The sequence below is a fragment of the Simochromis diagramma genome, unplaced genomic scaffold (assembly GCF_900408965.1).
Source record: "Simochromis diagramma unplaced genomic scaffold, fSimDia1.1 OVJJ01000685.1, whole genome shotgun sequence".
NCBI lineage: Eukaryota > Metazoa > Chordata > Actinopteri > Cichliformes > Cichlidae > Simochromis > Simochromis diagramma.
In genome coordinates, this window is record NW_024387477.1 from 14,670,942 (window position 1) to 14,689,026 (window position 18,085).

The window sequence follows — 18,085 nt, forward strand, 5'->3', positions numbered from 1 at the left end:
TAATTATAATTTTTACTCAAATTATTTGACTGACAGTTACACCTAACGAGCTGTGTCAGCACTGGCAGACCAAACACATTTAAACAAAGTTTAAGGAGTTAAAAGTCATTAATTTGAACAACAGAAGTTTGAAGAACGATAAGATTCGCCTGAAAGTCAATAATTCTCTCACCGCCCGAGGTCCCTGTGATTTGTGCAATAATTAATGTGCTGAACCCCTCAGATCCCTGATAGATAGAAAAACATTTGAAATGCGCAGGAAACCATATGCACAACCTGTCAAATACCCAAACTGCCTCCAGAAGTGTTAATAATAGATAATAACATCAAAGAGACTGAATATACAAATCCTTCCATGACAGAGAAATTACATTTTCATTAGATGAGCTGGAAGGAAATTAATCACGCGGGCTCGTAAATATTTTTAAAATCTAACTGGGTGTTGTTGCTGAAATGTAGGCGATGTAAACGCTTAAATTAAGCTGTATGCCATTAAAGGGAAGTTTTAATATCAGAAAGACAAGGAAAGGGTGTTGTGTAACACGTTGTGTTTATTAAGTTCAGACACACACACATTAACAGTGTTTTTGCATGAATGTATAAAATGAATATAAAGAGAAATGCAGGGATGTTACAGGACTTCATTTCTTCTTGCCCGCTAAAGCTTCGGCGGCAGCGGCTGCTGCTGCCACAGCGTCCGCTTTCAACTTCTCCTCTCGCTGCTCCAGGAAGACTTTGTACTCATCAGCTGATAGACTGGAGAGGAGGATGAGGAAGAGAGAGAGAGAGAGAAAAGGAAGATTGGAGATGAGGACAGAGATACACCCTTATTTTTTAAACTTGACAGGAGAAATCCTTCAGCTATCTGCAACATTAACTCCAAACCCTTTTTTGTTTTCAGTCCCCTGAATGAAAGAGCACCGACTTCTCTCGGGGCTCACCACAATGCAGCAGTGTTCAGCAACCCATCCAGGGAAAATTTCATTGTACAAAAAGGCAGAGATACCAATTTCTTCACTGACAGTACTCCCAATAAATCAAAATGCACTGCAGCCACGAGACAAGTTAGGTTCTAAGAAAGGGGGAGAAACTGATTCTGGGAAAAATACAGCACTATTAGCTGAAGTAGAAATGGAAGCGGCAGAAGCAGATGATAGAGCCTGAATACTAAACTACGTTATAAAAGAAAATATACATGAAATGTTGTGCACGTCATAAATGATAAAGATCTTGAAGGATAGGAAGAAACGCAAAGCGAACAGGTTTGCGTCGCTTCGTCTAAAAGCAATCCAAAGCAACACGTACAAACTCTTAACATCCCATTTTTTCTCTGATTTGGCACTATATACACTACTTCTACAGTCACTATAAACGACACGCCGTGCTTCGGCATGCTGCGTTTGCAGTCAGTATATGGAAAAATAAACACGTTTAGTAGTTTTATTCTAACAGAAACCTCTGCAGCCTTGGAATCAAACTTTCATCCCACACAGGAAACAAATCACTTCTCTCCAAAGGTCTACTAGTTATTTTGTGTTTTCAGGCTTGTTTGCGGAGCTTTTTAATGACCGTCCACACTTCTCTTTTTTTCCCCCCGCAGCTGTGGGCAGCTCCTCCACCGCCTCTGTGAACTACATTGTGGGTGAGCCCATTAAGAGCACATTGGAAAATCAAGGGTTTCTGGTATGCATACTAACTTTGAGCATATTTTGCTTTCATAGTGTAATCATAATACACACTCAGAACCCAATTTGCAAGTTAACCCTTTAACACCTGGAGCAAAAACTGAGCGTTTTAACATGTTTCTCTTTGTACTGTAAACTACTAACGCAATTTGTTTTCCTTAAGCGGTGAATTTGTAATTAGAATTTAAACAGAAAACAAAATGTAATTGATTTAACTATCACACCAGATTGTGCCTCTTTGTTCACTCAAACATTTGGGTTTCACATTTTTCACTATGGAAACACCTTTGCGCTTAAAAATGAACTGCTACCGCCCTAACCATGTAGTTTACAGCAAGAAAATTCACTTTCTTTTAACATCGACTCTTTACTTCCATGAGGAAGAAGACAGCTTGGGTGGCACAACCCAATAATTGGTTGTGCCGCCCTTGGTAGCAAGAACTGCCATCAAGTGTTAGTGATGTCCTACAATGGGTCACTCTTCTTTCCGGAATTGTTTTAATTCAGCCACACTGTAGCGTCGTTGGGCACGGGCGGTGTGTTTAAGCTCATACTAAAGCACCTCAGTTGGATTTAAGTCCAGACTTTGGCTAGGCCCTAAGTCATTTTATGTTATTGCCATCCAGAGGTGGACTTGCTGATAATTTCCTGCTGTGTAACGTGTAATGCCTGCACATTCTCCTTGAAGATTTTCTGCAGAATTCACATTTCTGGAATTTACAACAAGAATTCCAGGTCGTGAAGCAGCAAAGCAGCCCCATACCATTACACTACGACCACCATGACTGTTGGTATGAAGTTCTTTTCGTGAACTCAGTTTTATGCCAAATGTAACAAATCTTCAAAGTTCAACTTTTGGGAGAGGAATAATTTCCCAAAAGTCGTTGGGATCATGAGGATGCTTTTTGGCAATGATGAGCCTTTGTGCTCTTTTTTTGGTCAGCAGTGGTTTTCTCCTTGGACCTCTCCCATGGAAATCAAGTCTCTTCCTTATTGTTGAATCATGAACTCTGACCTTAACTGAGGCAATTTGGGACAACAGTTCTTTAGATGTTGTTCTGGGTTCTTTTGTGATCTCCTGGAGTAATTTTGGTAGGTCACTGCTCCTGTGAAGGTTCATAACTTTTTCTGGGGTTTTTTCATTTGTGGATAATGGATCTCACACTGTGGTTCACTGGAGTATCAAGACCTTAGAAATGACTTTGTACCCCTTTCCAGACTGACAGGTGTCAAAGACTTTGCTAGAGTTTCTTTAAATTGTGACATGATGCGTTTCTTTTTGAGATTTTTTAGCCTCCTTCACTTTGTCAGACAGGTTCTATTTAAGTGGTTTCTTTATTAAAAAGATCTGGTAGTAATCAGTTTTTTGTTTTTTTTTCCACACCAGGTTTAGATTTAGCAATCATCATTTAAAAAATGCATTTACTCAGGTTATCTTTGTCTGATATTAAAATTAGTTTGATGATCTGAAATATGTATTTGGGACAGATATGCAAAAACCTAAGAAACCAGAAAGGGGGCAAATACTTTTTCATCGTAGCAGCAGCCAAATCCCGTCAGTCACAAACATTCAGACTAAAAGATCATAGTTCAGCACTGAATGCCAGGTGTGATGTGATACACTGGTTGTAGATATTGTATAACAGTGTTAAGTATTCAAATGATAACCCTGGAACCCTGCTCGATTTATAGTTTTTAACATTTTAGCATATTAGCAGGCTGTTTCTGCACATTTCATTTCTAATTTGTCTTAATGAAGTCTAATTGTGTAATGTGCAGCTGCATTAGCTCGATACTCATTATTAAAGGACTAGGGGCTTTTACAGGTCCGTGCAATGACTCACCTCGCACTGCAAGAAGGTCTCAGGTGTTGGGTTTCAGTATGTCTAATAGCCAATCAAAAGCACTCCAAAAACAACCCTACGGTGGCTGTTTGGAGCCACTGCAAACAATGTTCACAATGTCTGCTGTCTCTGTGTGTCTGACAGAGTCAGTCTGACATCCAGTGGCCACATTTACAGCATCCACAGACTCTATAAGATGACAGACAGACTCTATACCCCCATATGTCACAATGTTTGACTGGCTGTTGGACTTGACATTACCCACTGGTGTTTGAACACTGGTTTTGAAGCCTTGAGCTGAGCATCTTTGTTTTTATGAGTCCAGACGTCAAACGTGAGGGATGAATCTAACCGAGAACCCGAGGAAACCGCAGACTCATCCAGCAGCAACCTGTCAATCACCAGGTAAGCGAGCGGCAGAGCACATTTCGTTTCATCGTCTGTTTTCCTCCACAATGGGACTTTAAATTTACATGGAGCATTAAATACAAATTCAAACTCTTGATTAAAACGATAAATTTCTTGCATTAATGTACTAAGCTATAAAATCAAGTTTGGAGTATCCTGCGAGTTATTTTTTTAATCATCTCATAAACACAATTTTAACAAAATCAGAACCTCTCTCTGGGTTTATATCTTTAGCTGCATCTTTTCACAAATGTTGGGATGCAAACATGTGCGAACGTTGTCTGGTCTTAATGTAACTGCATATGATGTTGGACTTCATGTGTTCTGGGTGTTAGAAGGCAAACAAGCAGCTTAGAAGGAACTTTTTGTTCTCTGGGTTTTTGGGAAACAAAAAACAAACTGCATTAAGCCGTTAGGATGATGTTTAGAGTCTGCAAAAGTTACCGCTGATAGTGTTATGATGTGGAGTCTGAACCATGGAGGCTTCCATTAGTGACCTCTGTCCACATCTACTGCCAGCACTGAGCACTGCTTCAGTTGTTCGAATCTCAGGAGTATGATGAGTGGCGGTCGACTGAGAGGACTGATGAATATCTACTGTGATAAGTGAACGGATGCCGAGGCCGTCTGACAATGTAGCAACAAGAATGCACTTCAAATTGGAAGGAAAACCGTTTCATTGGGTCTTTGATTGTGTTATTGTAGCAGCTTGATTTGTCTTACAAGACAGCATGATGTCGCTGAAATCCTGCTTAACTGCACATTTCTGCATTTCTCTATACCCCCATATGTTACAATGTTTGACTGGCTGTTGGACTGTCGTGTTGGCTGCTGTTGTCTTTTATAACGTGGATGCTAACAAACCCCCCCCAAAAAAAAACCCCCATCCTAATAAGTAATAGGGTTATTTTCTCATAGTCTGCTATGTAATCTAAATTAGTTTCTCCAAACAGATGAATCATTCCCTTCAGGTCATTAGAAAGACTGAAGGTTGAGCACGAGTTTAGCTCACTGGGTGAGTAGGCGACCACATGCCTCTTGGCTGTATTACAGCAGCCGGGTTTGAGTCCAGCCCTCGACCCTTTGCTGCATGTATCCCCTGCTCTTTCTCCCACCTTCCTTTTTGATCTTCACTGTCCAATAAAGGCAAAACTGTCTAAAAAAAAGTAAAGTTTAGAAGGAATGCAGACTTTTCTTCAATTCGGACACTGCGGTAAGGAAACATTTCCTACTTATAAAACAGTGTTTCCTGTTCTCTCCAGGTTGCAAACACCCGATTCCAGATTGCTTTTTCACTGCTGTCTCTTCAGCTTTTATACTGGGCCAAGGTCACAAACACACAACTGTCAGCCAACTGTTTTGGGAAAAGGCAATGTTCTTTATTCATAAGTTAATGTGAGCTACAGATGGATTTAGTGCAAGGTGATGCACAGGTTGTATTACTCTGAAACAAAACCCAGCTTTCCATCTTTTCCATCTGTGTCCTCACAGTGTGACCAATGTCGCCTCACTGAGGGGGTCCTCGCACATCTTCCTTGGTTCTGCCTGACGTTATGCGAGTATTGAATAGAAATTTTCCAGTGTTTGTCATCCGCCTTGTCCAAAGACATTAAACCCAACAACATACTGGAAATTTCTGGATGCTCTGTAGAAACCTTTTAACTTTCATATCCAGATTGCTCTGCTTCTGTGAATGCTGGTTGCCAATAAACTGATTCTTTTCTTCTCCACCCACCCTTGCACACTGGAGATGTTATTTGTTATACAAATAGAAGAATTACCTGTGTGTAAACCAAATACTCGGGGTAGATTTAATAGGATGTGGGGGCCTGTTCTTGATATATTACCTCTCACAAGCAATGAGCTTTACTTATTTCTTAACCCAACAGTGTACGGAGTCCTTCTTATATATTTTGGTTATTTTCTGTTTTCATAATGTCAATACTCTGTATGTATTACCATCTGGCACACTCTTGTTTGTTCACTGTTCTGTGTCTGTTTACGGCAAAAATAAATAAATAAATGAAATGAAATAAGGATAAGGATATCAGTCGGATCCTGTCTGGAAAACCTAGATTCGGTGTTGTTGAAAAACTGCTGATCTTTTTAATTCCCTTCTACATTATCCTGCGTTCAGTTTGCCGTGCATCAGTGGGTTTGCACTGGATCCTAACAGGAGGAAGATTGGAGGAATCTAGCAAGAAAGGATGCATTTCACCCCACTATGTCAACAGCTTTTCTTCATATGTTTTCAGAAGTTTTTCACCTCACAGCAAACTGTGGGCAGTTGAATTCCCAGAACTGAAAAGCTCGGATGAAGACTTAAATTCCCCTGCCTGCTTTTCTCCATCCTGTACTCTCACTCTTGTTCAGCCTAACACTTGTTGGGATTCTTTCATTGCACTGAAACATTTGATTTGTGCTTCCCGATAGCTCAATAAAATGAGATTAGAAGTACACCAAGTACAGAATTGGTACTTACTTGTTGACAACCTTAATGCCCAGGGAGCGAGCTGAGCCGATGATGCTTTTCACAACCGTCTCAAGGGAGGCGTTCCTCATTTTGAAGCACTCGTCCTGAGCTTTCACCTGTGCGATTTCATACACTGCTCTGACGGACACCATCCCCGCCGTCTCGTGACCTTGACGCACACACAAAACAGAGGGCGAAGCATAAATAAAACAATATAAAATTCAGTACATGTATCAAGAAAGGTTGAAGGAGGGCAAAGCGAGTTGGAAATCTGTGTGCACAGGTGAGTGCGTCGGCGTTGCAGGAGTCAGCTGAAGGTAGCTTGAAGCATAAAACGTAAAAATCCATAATTCTCTTTCCCTAACACACCATGTTTGCCACTTCCCACCTCTGCCGCAGCGTTTCCCCATATGTCATGAATTTAACATCAATCGCAGCAAAGCTCAAATCCGAGTCCATGAAGAGACATGTGTCCAGAACAGGATGCGCTCAGCAGGTGAAAACTTTAGTAAGAGCAGATACATGACTGAGGCAAGACCTCTCACCCGTCTTTCCAGCTCCTTTTGCAATTCCTGCCGCTTGTTTGAGGAAGTAAGACACCGTGGGCTGGCCGATCGTCAGGTCATACGTTCTGTCAGGCTGAGAGGGAAAAAGAGAGACAGAGGAATCAATATTAACACCCATGAAACCCCTGAGAGTGTGAATACATGAGATTTTGCAGAATGTATAAATATTATTGTAACCAAGATTTTAACATCCTGATTTTGACCCTATATTCGGTATTGCTTTGTGCTTTAGGACAGCCAAAGTACATGGGACAGTGTTTAACAGAGATCCTAATTATTATTTCCCCCAAATTAACACCAGTGTGTTTTCATCCCCCTGGAAAAAATAAAAATACTGGCACCAAAATCCTATGTCACCCCATTCTTGAGTTATCACATTCAGAAACTCTGAGATTCAAACTCGTCCAAGATTTTTAGTAGATACAGCTACAGTTAGGGCTGTTCGATATAACGATATATATCGGATGACGATATAAAAGCATCTATCGTTTCATTTTACGCTATTGTTTGTTTCGTGGTGTGGCAAAATAAACTGTTTACGGCAATATTTTTTCATCGTTTTGATGGACACTGTAGTGGCTATATTAATTTATTAAAGTTCTCTCTTTCTCTTATATTTTATATAACCACACTAGAAAACAGGCGCTTGTGCGTCCAGTTTTCATGTGTTGTGGTTAGCAACAACGACGGTAACAGCATCGTGTGTCTGCTTGTTTATGTTCCACATAAACCTTTCACAATAAAGCTCAAGATCCTGTTGAGACTTTTCAAAATAAACTGAATCACGTGAAAGAGCAGATTATTTACGGATGAGAATTAAAAAAGAGCCGTCAAGTGTTAGAAAATAAACCTTAGACTCAAACGTTAGAACAGGCTTTTCCCCGCAACACGCCGTGTAATAAATACTCACAAAGAAAACGGCGGCCTTTACAACTTATGTCTAAAAATGTATAGTTTCATGCATCGGTTAAAACACTCGACTCCAGCTACATGACGCACAGCTGAGAACACTTCCCGCAAGTCGAGCTGCCCGAGATTCACAGAATTTACAGAAAATGTTACATTTTTGTGATTTTTATATCGTTATCAGGACGATAGAATTCTTATATCGGGATATGAGATTTTGGTCATATCGCACAGCCCTAGCTACAGTATCAATTTGAAGCTCCTACATCACCTTGTTTTTGAATTATCACATTCACAAACTTGGATGTTGGCAGGGCGATGACATTAAAACACAGTACAGCCTTTAACAAGCCTAAATTCATGAAACGACTTCATGCAGCAAGAGAACTTTAACCATGATGTTATGGGATATGCACAGCCAAAGCCCACAAGCTCTGCCAAAAAGAGATTAAAGCTGCCCAGGACATAACTAACACACGTCTACTGAGCGTCACTGAGGTCAGCAGAGACATTGTGAGTGAAATGGCACTTAATCATTAATAGAAAGAGAGTTCTCTCCCAATCCAGAAAACAGCTGAGCAAATTGGGTTGTTTCAATGGCACAATGGAGGGTCATGACAGTTTCTGCTGTGACGTGTCAGGTACATTCACTGGTCAATTTATTAGGTACACCTTGCTAGTACCCGGTGGACCTGTTTAGCCTTCAGAACTGCCTTTATTCAGAATTTTGGTCCATATTGACATGATGTGAATCTTCTATCCCATGCCATGGTGACTGTGGAGGCCATTTGAGTACAGTGAAGCCATTATCATGTTCATGACACCAGTTTGAGATGATTTGAATTTCGTGGCATGATGGGTTATCCTGCTGGAAGCAGCCATCAGAAGATTGGTGCACTGGTCATAAAGGGATGGACAGATGGTTAGAAACAATATTTAGGCAGGCTGTGGTGTTTGTTACTAATGGACCTAAAGTGGGGCATGGAAATATCACCCCAAACATCTACAAGGCAGGACAGATCCACAATTTCATGTTGTTTGCACCGGCTTCTGACGCTTACATCTGAATGTTAAAGCAGAAATCGAGACTCGTCACATCACGGGCAACATTTTTTCTTCAATTCTCCAATTTTGGTGAGTCTTTGTGAACTGTAGTTTGTTTCCTGTTCTTAGCTGACAGGAGTGCCACCCAGTGAGGTCTGCTCATCTGCTTCGAGGTTCCACTTCTTGTGCATTCAGAGATGCTCTTCTGCATACCTTGGTTGAAATGATTGATTATTTGAGATGCTGTTGCCTTCCTATCAAGTAGAAGCAGCCTGTCCATTTTACTCTTGACTTCTAGCATCAACAAGGCATTTTTACCCAGACTGCTGCTTCTCACTGGGTATTTTCTCTTTTCAGACCATTATCTGTAAACCCTACAGACGGCAGTGTGAAAATCCCAGCAGAACGGCAGTTTGTAAAACACACACACAGCCTGTCTGGCAACATCAACCATGCCACACAGAAAGTCACATAATTCACCTCTCTTCATTTTCTAATGCTCCGTTTGAACTTAAACGAGGTCATCTTGACCACGTCTATGTGCCTAAAGCACTGACTCGCTGCTCCCTGACTGATTAGATATTTATGTTAACGAGCAATTGAAAAGGTCTACCTGAAAAAGTGGCCGGTGATTGTGACCTGACATCATCATTGTGAGGAGCAAGAAACTGGTTAAAAAAAAAAAAAAAAAGTATTTTCATGCACTGGACTGAACATTTTCATGCAGAATAATAGGGGAGGTTTTTGAAGCGGCCTCCTGGGTTTTGCAAACATCACCGTCTAATAATTTTTTCAGAAAACGACTCTGTGAACCGAATGCGTGCTAATGCATGAGGAGCACAAATTAAATCTAATTGCAGCAGCTGAGCTAACATTCACAGCAGCTCGTCGAGTTCGAAAACTCTTTCCGAGTCATTTTGAAATTAGATTTTGAGGTAAGACGTCAGAAGCAGCTCTACCTTCCAGCGTGACTCTTTAAAGTCTGCTCTGAAGCCGTCACCACGCATCACGAGAGCAACTCTGGCGGAGAATTACGACATTCGTCTAATTGGTTTGAACGAACAAACAGATTAACCTTCTTAACTCAGATAAATGAACATGGCGGATAATCTTCAAACACAGTCTTGAGTCATTTGGTTTCCCTGTACTGCTGAGTTTGCTGAAAGTCTTAACGCAGCAATATAAAAACATAGCTTGGTCCTACTTCTCACAAGATTAGGACTTTTCTGGAAATTCAACTTAAGGCCCATTAAATTGCAAAAAGTTAAAAAGCTTTTATTATCACATGAGTAAAGCAAAGATAATCGCATATTAGTCGATCTTCTTCGGGGTCTGGAGGCAGTGCGCTTCATGTTTTAAGGGCGAATTAATTCACAGTATTAATCCTACCCTGTGGATTTGAAGAATTTACATTTTCTTTATTCCACTGTGAGAACCTTTATTTCAAATAAGTTGTTTTCAAGGTTATGATGTCAATTACTGCACCGATCAACAAGGCAGCTATTATTTTGTCTTTTTCTGTTATGGATAAAATTTATGCCATAACCTGCTGGTTCACTGTGAACCTTTTAATGCCTCAGCTGCATTAGAATAAAAGTAGGACAGCAACCTCCTTGCAACTAGGAAGAAAAATTTTATGTTTTTTCCACATCCAGCCACCGATTGCAAGTAGCTGCCGTGACCAACTAGTTACCCAGAGCTCGAGCATGTAACACCCTCAACCTTGAAAGTGGCTGACCACTTTCAATCACAAGACAAGCGCACAGGTCACCTGATAGGACGGAACCTCAATCTCACTTTTTATTTCTGCTCATCTCTGAATTAGGGTTTCATATTCTGCATTGTTAGACTTTAGCTTTCTGGTATTTCTATATCTTGTTTATTGCCTTACACAAGTTCCGTTTGGAGTTATTTCATGCCTTCATTTGCAGAAATCTTTAGGTTTACTTAGTAAAAGCCCTTTAGTTTTCCCATTGTGATCCTCTAGTCTTTGTATTTTTGTCTCCCCTGTTCCTCGTTCAGTTGTGTCTTGTTTAATTTTGGTAATTGTTGTTCTCTTTATCTTGTGTTCCGTTTACGTCCCTCAGTCTTGTCGTTTCTACAGTTTTCAGCCGTGGCTTCCACCTGTTATCTCTCCTCTTCATCATCTCTGTCTCCCTCTGTTCGGTGTCGCATCGTCTGCATTATCTGTGCGTTCCCAGCTTCTGTATCATTCAGAGTGCTGTCTAATTTGTAAACACATTGCCAGCACACTGTGATCAATCTGTGTCAGTCTGCAACAATGTGCACGACTTGCGTTTGGGGACTTGATTCAAAGAGTTGCCGATTGGTCATATTTCCGCATATAAGCCCGAGTGCTGAGCGCCTGTGTCATTAAATCGCAGACCTGCAGGGTCTGTGATGCAGTTTCTGAGGCTGGTGAATTTCTATGTATGCAGATGGCAACACATTTGCAATTTTTAACAATTTATCACAGTTAATCACCGCATGAAATTGCCAGTTTGACCCAATTCAGGCACAAACCAATCTTGCTGGCGTTTTATCGCAGTCTTCGAGAGTGGTTGCATCTGGTTTTCGAGGCAACCATTTCAAAGGCGAAATGATCGCAAGCTGGTCACAATAAAATTTGTTGCGTCAAGTGCAGTGTTAAACTCTCAGGAGAACTGTGATGCTGGATGCAGCTGTAATAAAAACTTTGTATGAAGTTGCTGCCTTGTGTGAAGAATGCAAGTTTATATTTTAAGAAAATGTTCTATTAAAATTTTCCCATAAATCGGGCTGCATTAGTTATGTCTTCAGCTTAAGCGTCGCTGTTCTGCAGCCTTTCGGATTATCGTAAATTAATCTGACTTCAGTCACAGGCTGCTTTTCATTTGTGCGACCTGCATGAACCAACGCAGTAAAAACATATTGTGTGAGGACAAGCTTTTGATGATGATGATTAACAGACTGGTATTCCGATAGATTAGATTTCCACTCTTACACTACAAAGTCGATATCCACTGTGTTCGTACTGTGCCGACACATTCTGATACTGTATCTCACCCACGGACTTTCAACATGCGGACTGGAGCGAGACTGAATCACTGACCTTCCGATTAAATGACTCAACTCAACAACATCTGCCGTCTCATTACTAAGCAGTCGGATTCTCCAACTTTCTCCTTCACACCTTTTTAACTTGATGAAGTTTTCCATCAACGGCAGAGGAAAAGTGATTAGAAGAAGACATAGGAGGGGATTATTTGGACTATTCCACTCCAGCCTTAATGAAAATGACCCTACTTCTCACTTGCTTTATGATCTCGGCAAAAATTTTCCTGGCGAGTTTATGGTCTCAGGTGTAGTTTCAAGTCTTTTTTTTAGTGCAGTTAAGATGTACGGTTGTAATTTATGATCTCTACCATAATCACAATGCAGCCACGATTTAGGGCAGGGTTACCTTGGGATTGACAAGTTGCTCCCGTATGAGTCCCTTAGTTGTTTATGTACACATCCAGCAGATACAAAGCGTATTTATTGATTTGGAGACATCTTTCAGGCCATTTGAGGAATTGGGAGTCTTTTTTTAGCTCTAGTTTAGCTCCACCAGCTCCTCCGGGGGAGTAGCTGACTCTTCATCCACTAAATGCTCCACTATGTTCAGCCGATAGTTGCTAACAGTGACAGTCTGCTGCTGTTCGGTGCTGGGCATCTACTGTTCAGTGGATTTTTCTGAGCTGTTTCACTGAACATCCGCCTACTGTGGCATGAAAATAACACAGATGAGCTGAATCAGAACAGAAAAGGCCACTGACCAAAACAAAGAGCAGAGGGGAGTGCAGTGTCGGGTGATATTTCTGTGTTTATTTATCATTTTCCACAGCTTTCACATCCCTTGTGCCACTTCATCTTCTTTTTACATGAACTAGACTCACTTAACTTTGAAGTAACCTAAGCCATCTGCATGAGGCGTTTCCATTTTTCTGTCTACTATGTGCGTGTTTAGCCGAGTGCTGCTGCACATCTGCTCCCAAGCCCCATGTGCTTACCCTCTCCGTCCTCCCCTCAGGACCAAAACAAAAATAATTTCTTCAGCCTCACTGAGTCATTCTGACCCTGCTTTTTTCCCCCCCACCAAATTCAGATTCATTCCCTGGTTGGAGGTTTTTATTAGCTAGAATATGACAGCTAATGCAATCATTAAACCATCTTGGGAGAGTACTTTGCATCATCTATTTTCTGTCACATAAAAATTTAAACAAACATGAGACAATAAAGTGCAGGCTGAGCTGAGAAAACACCACGGAGCAGGTGATTTGTCATCGGAGACATGTTATCTCGCACGATATGACCTTTCGATGGAAGATCATTTATTCTGTGGAAAAGCTGTTGGTTGTAAGAGTTCAATTAGCTGCTGTTGTTTCTGAAGAGAAAACACCTGCTCGGGGATTTTTCTGACGAGGAAAAGGAGCAAGCAGAAAATTCAAAGATGGATAATAAGGAGGGGGCGGGAGCAAAGGAACAGCTACTGATGTTTAAGGAGGAGTTCGGCATTTTGGAGAATATGGTTATAGATAACAGAGTCAGATGATCAGATTTGCTGGTTTTGCCCAAATAAAATCTAAAACTCATTAATTAACAGGATTTATGTTGTTTGCTTGATCTCGACTAGGGCTGCCACAAACTATTATTTTGATAGTCGACTAGTCACCGATTATTTTTGCAATTAGTCGACTAATCAGATCATCATCCACTGGAGTAAAACAGCTTATTGCACCAGCACGCATCTGCTCTTATATAACTATCATTAGCTTACAGCTTTAAGTGTTTACGGTATGTGCTAACTAAAAATAAAGACAAGATGATAGTTTATTAGATTTTAATGAAATTTGCAGATTGTTTCGGTGAAGTTTAATAAACTCAGCCGTCTGCTCCTTGCTATCTAAAATATAACAGGACACCGGAGTAAATTCTCCAGCATGAATGAAGGATGCATTTCTGGGCCGCATTTGTCGGAGTCTTTGAATTTGGACAGTCTTTGTCGTGTCGCTGTAACGTAATCGGCAGAGGAGGATGCGGTTCCTGAACTTGGACACAGCTACGATACTGGACACAGCGTCTTCTTCTTCGGGGTTTAACGGCAGCTGGCATCCTTGTACATGCAGTGCTGCCATCTTCTGTTTCAGTCCGTTAATACACTATTAAATCCTACTACTGATTCCTTACAAAGCTTCAAACGACGCGTCGACTATTCAATCAGTCGTCGACGATTTTGATAGTTGACGTAATCGTGACTAGTCGACTAATCGTGGCGGCCCTAAACTCGACACACATTTTGCAGTGGTCACTGAACCAGCCATTGACTGTATATAAAAGATGGTGGCAGACACTGTGACATCACCCAGTTGTTTGTCAAGCCTTTTGAATAGGGCTGAGTACCATTTATGTATGAACCAATACTCAACTTACACTGTGGTGGCACAGTGTACACTGTGGTGATTTGTTGGTTAGCCCCGTAACCTCAAAGCGTCCCGGTTTAACTCCCCTATCTGGCTGCGGCCTTTCTGTGTGGGTTTGCATGCTCGTCTTATTTCTGTGTGCGTTCACTCCGGATACTCCGGCTTCCTCCCACAGTCCAAAGACATGCCTGATCTTAGGTTAACTGGAGATTCTAAATTGGCTTATTTTTAAAATGAATTCTCAAGCTGTGTTTAATAATGTTTTAACCTACTGACTGAGACTATAAAACCGAACAGGAAAAAAACTGAATGAAAGACTTCCATATAATCTGACCTCTGTTTAGCGACCGACTGGTCATTAGAAAGAAAACAGGTTTGGCTTCACTTCCAGGCCTGGAGGTCCCCCCCTCACCATCTTTTAGATACAGTCTATGGCATTAGCAAATGACTTCTCAGATGTGACTGGAATTATTCATTCATTTACTACTTGCTTCATAATCAGGAGTTCTGTGTAGAAGACTGTAAAAACCCAAAAAAACCTTTGGAGAATGATTTGCTCTCTGCCGTCAAATACATCACAGTTAACATTTGTTAAATAAGTTCTGACATGCGTTTCTGTAACATATACACATTATCCCAAGCAAATGGTTAAATACTTTGTTTCAGTGTTTGCTGGGGGTGTGCTGCATATCTCTTGCAAAACTACTGTTTCACTCATGCAAGTCTACAGCTGTGGTGCTTCCAGATTTAAATATCTCAACAACTATAAGAAGAAGTATTTCCTCACATCCATCCCCACTCAGGATGAATTGTAATAATTTGGACAATCTTCTGACTTCTTCAGGTCAAGACTTTAATTTGTGCAATATCTGGCTTCAAACACCTGAAAAGTTAATGACATTCTCATCGTCTACAGCTGCAACTCAGCATGTCAGAGCTAAGCTTAAAGAGCTGCTGTGACCAAGAGCTGGCACGACAGCTTTTTGAGGCTTTTGGTCTTTTTGTCTGAAGAAATATGATGGAAGCATCACTTTTTTCTAACTTCAGACGAGGCCAGGATAGCTGTTGCCCCCCTGCCTCCAGCCCTTTTACTGAGCTAATTGCCTCCCGGCTTTCACACACGGACATGACAGTGGTATCGATCTTCTCATCTGACTCTCTGCAAGAAAAGTGAAAAAGTGGAATGTCTGAAAAAGTCAATTTGTTCCTTTAAAGTAAGATGAAAGGGACTGTAAGATGTGCTTAAACCTACTGACAAGGATGAGGTGAAAGCCTGCAGAGAAACATCCTCTCAGAGGCTGACACATGTTGCATGCGCACACACTAAACATTACACGCAGAATGCGCACACACACACTGTGCAGCTTGAACTGCAACGCTACAAATCACCAGCAGATGGCACTGCACTGATAGACAGAAGCAGGGCTCCAGATGTGATGGCAGAGCTGTTGCTGGATATTGCATGTCAAAATAAATTCACGCCTCTGAAAGGATTAGGCTTTCCCTCCTTGTGAACCTCATTACACAACACAGAGAGAGCAGCGAGGACACAGCACACAAAAGGTGGGAGGGAAGTATGAGGAAGTCAAAAAATATGTTCTTGTGTGAAATAAATACTACAAACATAACACCTCTTTTTGGAGTAATTCACATCTCTTGCATGCACTTAATGGTTCTTGACTGCAGGTTCCTCTGGGTATTGCTTCATTAATGAATGCAAATGGAATGGCTTACTTCGTGGTAGAGTATGAATAATGGAAGTGCTGCGATAATGTTATGCAGCTCGTGGAATTAGCCACAATCGTGCTAGGGAGGGGCGCTAAGTGCTATGTGTAATGGGTCAGGGATGGGGTTAGACAAACCCACAGCGAGCTGCACAGACATACCTTCACATGGATCTTGATCGGGAGAGGGATGCCGTCCTTCAGCTCCTTGGTTTTCTCATTGAAGTCCTTGCAGAACTGCCCGATGGGGATTCCTTTCTGGATGGGGAAAAATGGTGGGGGGGTGGAGAAGAGAGGGAAATAAACATGGTGGAGGATTGCTTTAAAATGTATGAGCTCTTAAAAAAATTCAGCCAAGCATCACTCATGTCACACTGTGCTGCCAGAATACAGATGCCTGTGCTGTCAGTCAATCAATCAATCAATCAGAAACCTTCAGCAGTCTGACTGTATTCACACGTGAGCAGCTCAGAGAGCAGCCATGTGACACTGTACACTCATATATATATATATATATGTGTGTGTATATATGGTGGGCGAGTGTGTGTCTGTGTTGATATTTTGCTGGAGACATTTTTTACACGTCCCACTGAGATGTGCATGTGTGCACACAGCCCCTTTGTTGTTTCAGACAAAGTGTTTATGTGTGTGTGTGTGTTTGTCACTCGAGCTATGACTGAATGCATGTTGGGGCCCAGAGCCAGAGAAACCCAGTGATGAATGAGCTCCCATTTTCTAGCTCCTGCGAGGCCAACCAGAGCGAAAGCAAAATGGATGGGTGACATTAAGTCAACACCCGGCCAACGCTGCTCCTTTGCAGCGCTCCTTTTTGGAGATGAATTCAGTGGCAAAGACTAATAAAGAATCTAATTATTACTGCTGAAATTCAAACTGACCTTCACCCGCCATCCTTCCCAAAGGCAACACACTGATTGAAATGTTCATTTTAGAAATGAGAGAAGGAAAAAGCCTGTTTTTTTTTTTTTAATACGCAGTTTAATGGACTCACGAGCTTCTACTGCTCCATGACAGAGCACACCGAGCAGCTCTAATAGTGGATCTGATGAAAAGTCAGTCATCCCGAGACATTCTCCAACGACAGGTTGGGAAAGACATTTATTTGAAGTTAACGGAGCAGAAAGTTCTCTGAACATCATCTCCTCTAACGGCTTCAAAAGCACCTGATGAATGCTAATCAGTCGCTCGATCTACACAACCGCATCGCCTCATCAGCGTCTAAAATGCTACTACGCATTACTCACTGGCGTTTCTTTGCATCTGCTAACACAATAACAACAAACTGATTGAAATTTCAGCACATCACACGAGCTGCGGCAGGTCGTTGTTTGAGCTGATGGGTTCTATCTGAATTACAATATCCTACTAATGAAAAGAAACACAGCTTCGTCTCTGGAGCCCTCACTAGGCTCTACCTTCCCTCCCCTTGTATTTATTAATAGTAATCCCATGTCAACCTCACTACCTTCTATCCTTGCCCTTCCCTCGCTCCGCCTCCCTTACAACAACACAGCAAGAGTAAACAAGCACTAAAAGAAAGTCTAATTAAAATATGGATTAATATAAAGGCTGCGATGTTGAGTAGAAGTCAAAGCAAACCCTCGGGCTCTGCCTCACACATTCAGCTCCTGTTCCTTCCCTTCTGTAAGCTCATGTCAGATAATGATCTCTCCCACCGACTCCGACGGCCCTTTCATGCCACACAAAGCCATGAAATGGGCTCCCTGACCAGCAAGAGATGATGCCTGATGCTTCTAAAATGTGCTTAAGCATAGACAGTGAGAAATTATGCAGACAGAGAAGGGACTGCGCTAAAGATAGACAGAGGCAAAGACTTCACGTGACCTTTCCTGACCAGACAGCTCTCAGTTGCTAAAAGGGGCTCAAACAAACAGGGGGAAAAAAATCATTCTAAAAGGTGGAAAACAAGGCAAATAAGGGCCTGACAACACTAGATATGATCCTCTTGGGACAGC

The 18,085-nt window shown here is 41.5% G+C and overlaps 1 protein-coding gene across 1 annotated transcript in view; it reads right to left on the minus strand.

Annotated features, from left to right (window-relative positions):
• Positions 1-531: 531 nt before the first annotated feature.
• mrpl11 (mitochondrial ribosomal protein L11) overlaps positions 532-18,085 on the minus strand; it is a 58,190-nt gene continuing 40,636 nt past the window's right edge. Inside the window, exons 3-6 of the mRNA XM_040015296.1 lie at positions 16,254-16,349; positions 6,956-7,049; positions 6,420-6,579; positions 532-756 (exon numbers count right to left, since the gene is read on the minus strand). Of these exons, the coding sequence (XP_039871230.1) occupies positions 642-756; positions 6,420-6,579; positions 6,956-7,049; positions 16,254-16,349 (465 nt within the window). The 3' untranslated portion in view covers positions 532-641. The remainder of the gene's footprint in view (positions 757-6,419; positions 6,580-6,955; positions 7,050-16,253; positions 16,350-18,085) is intronic.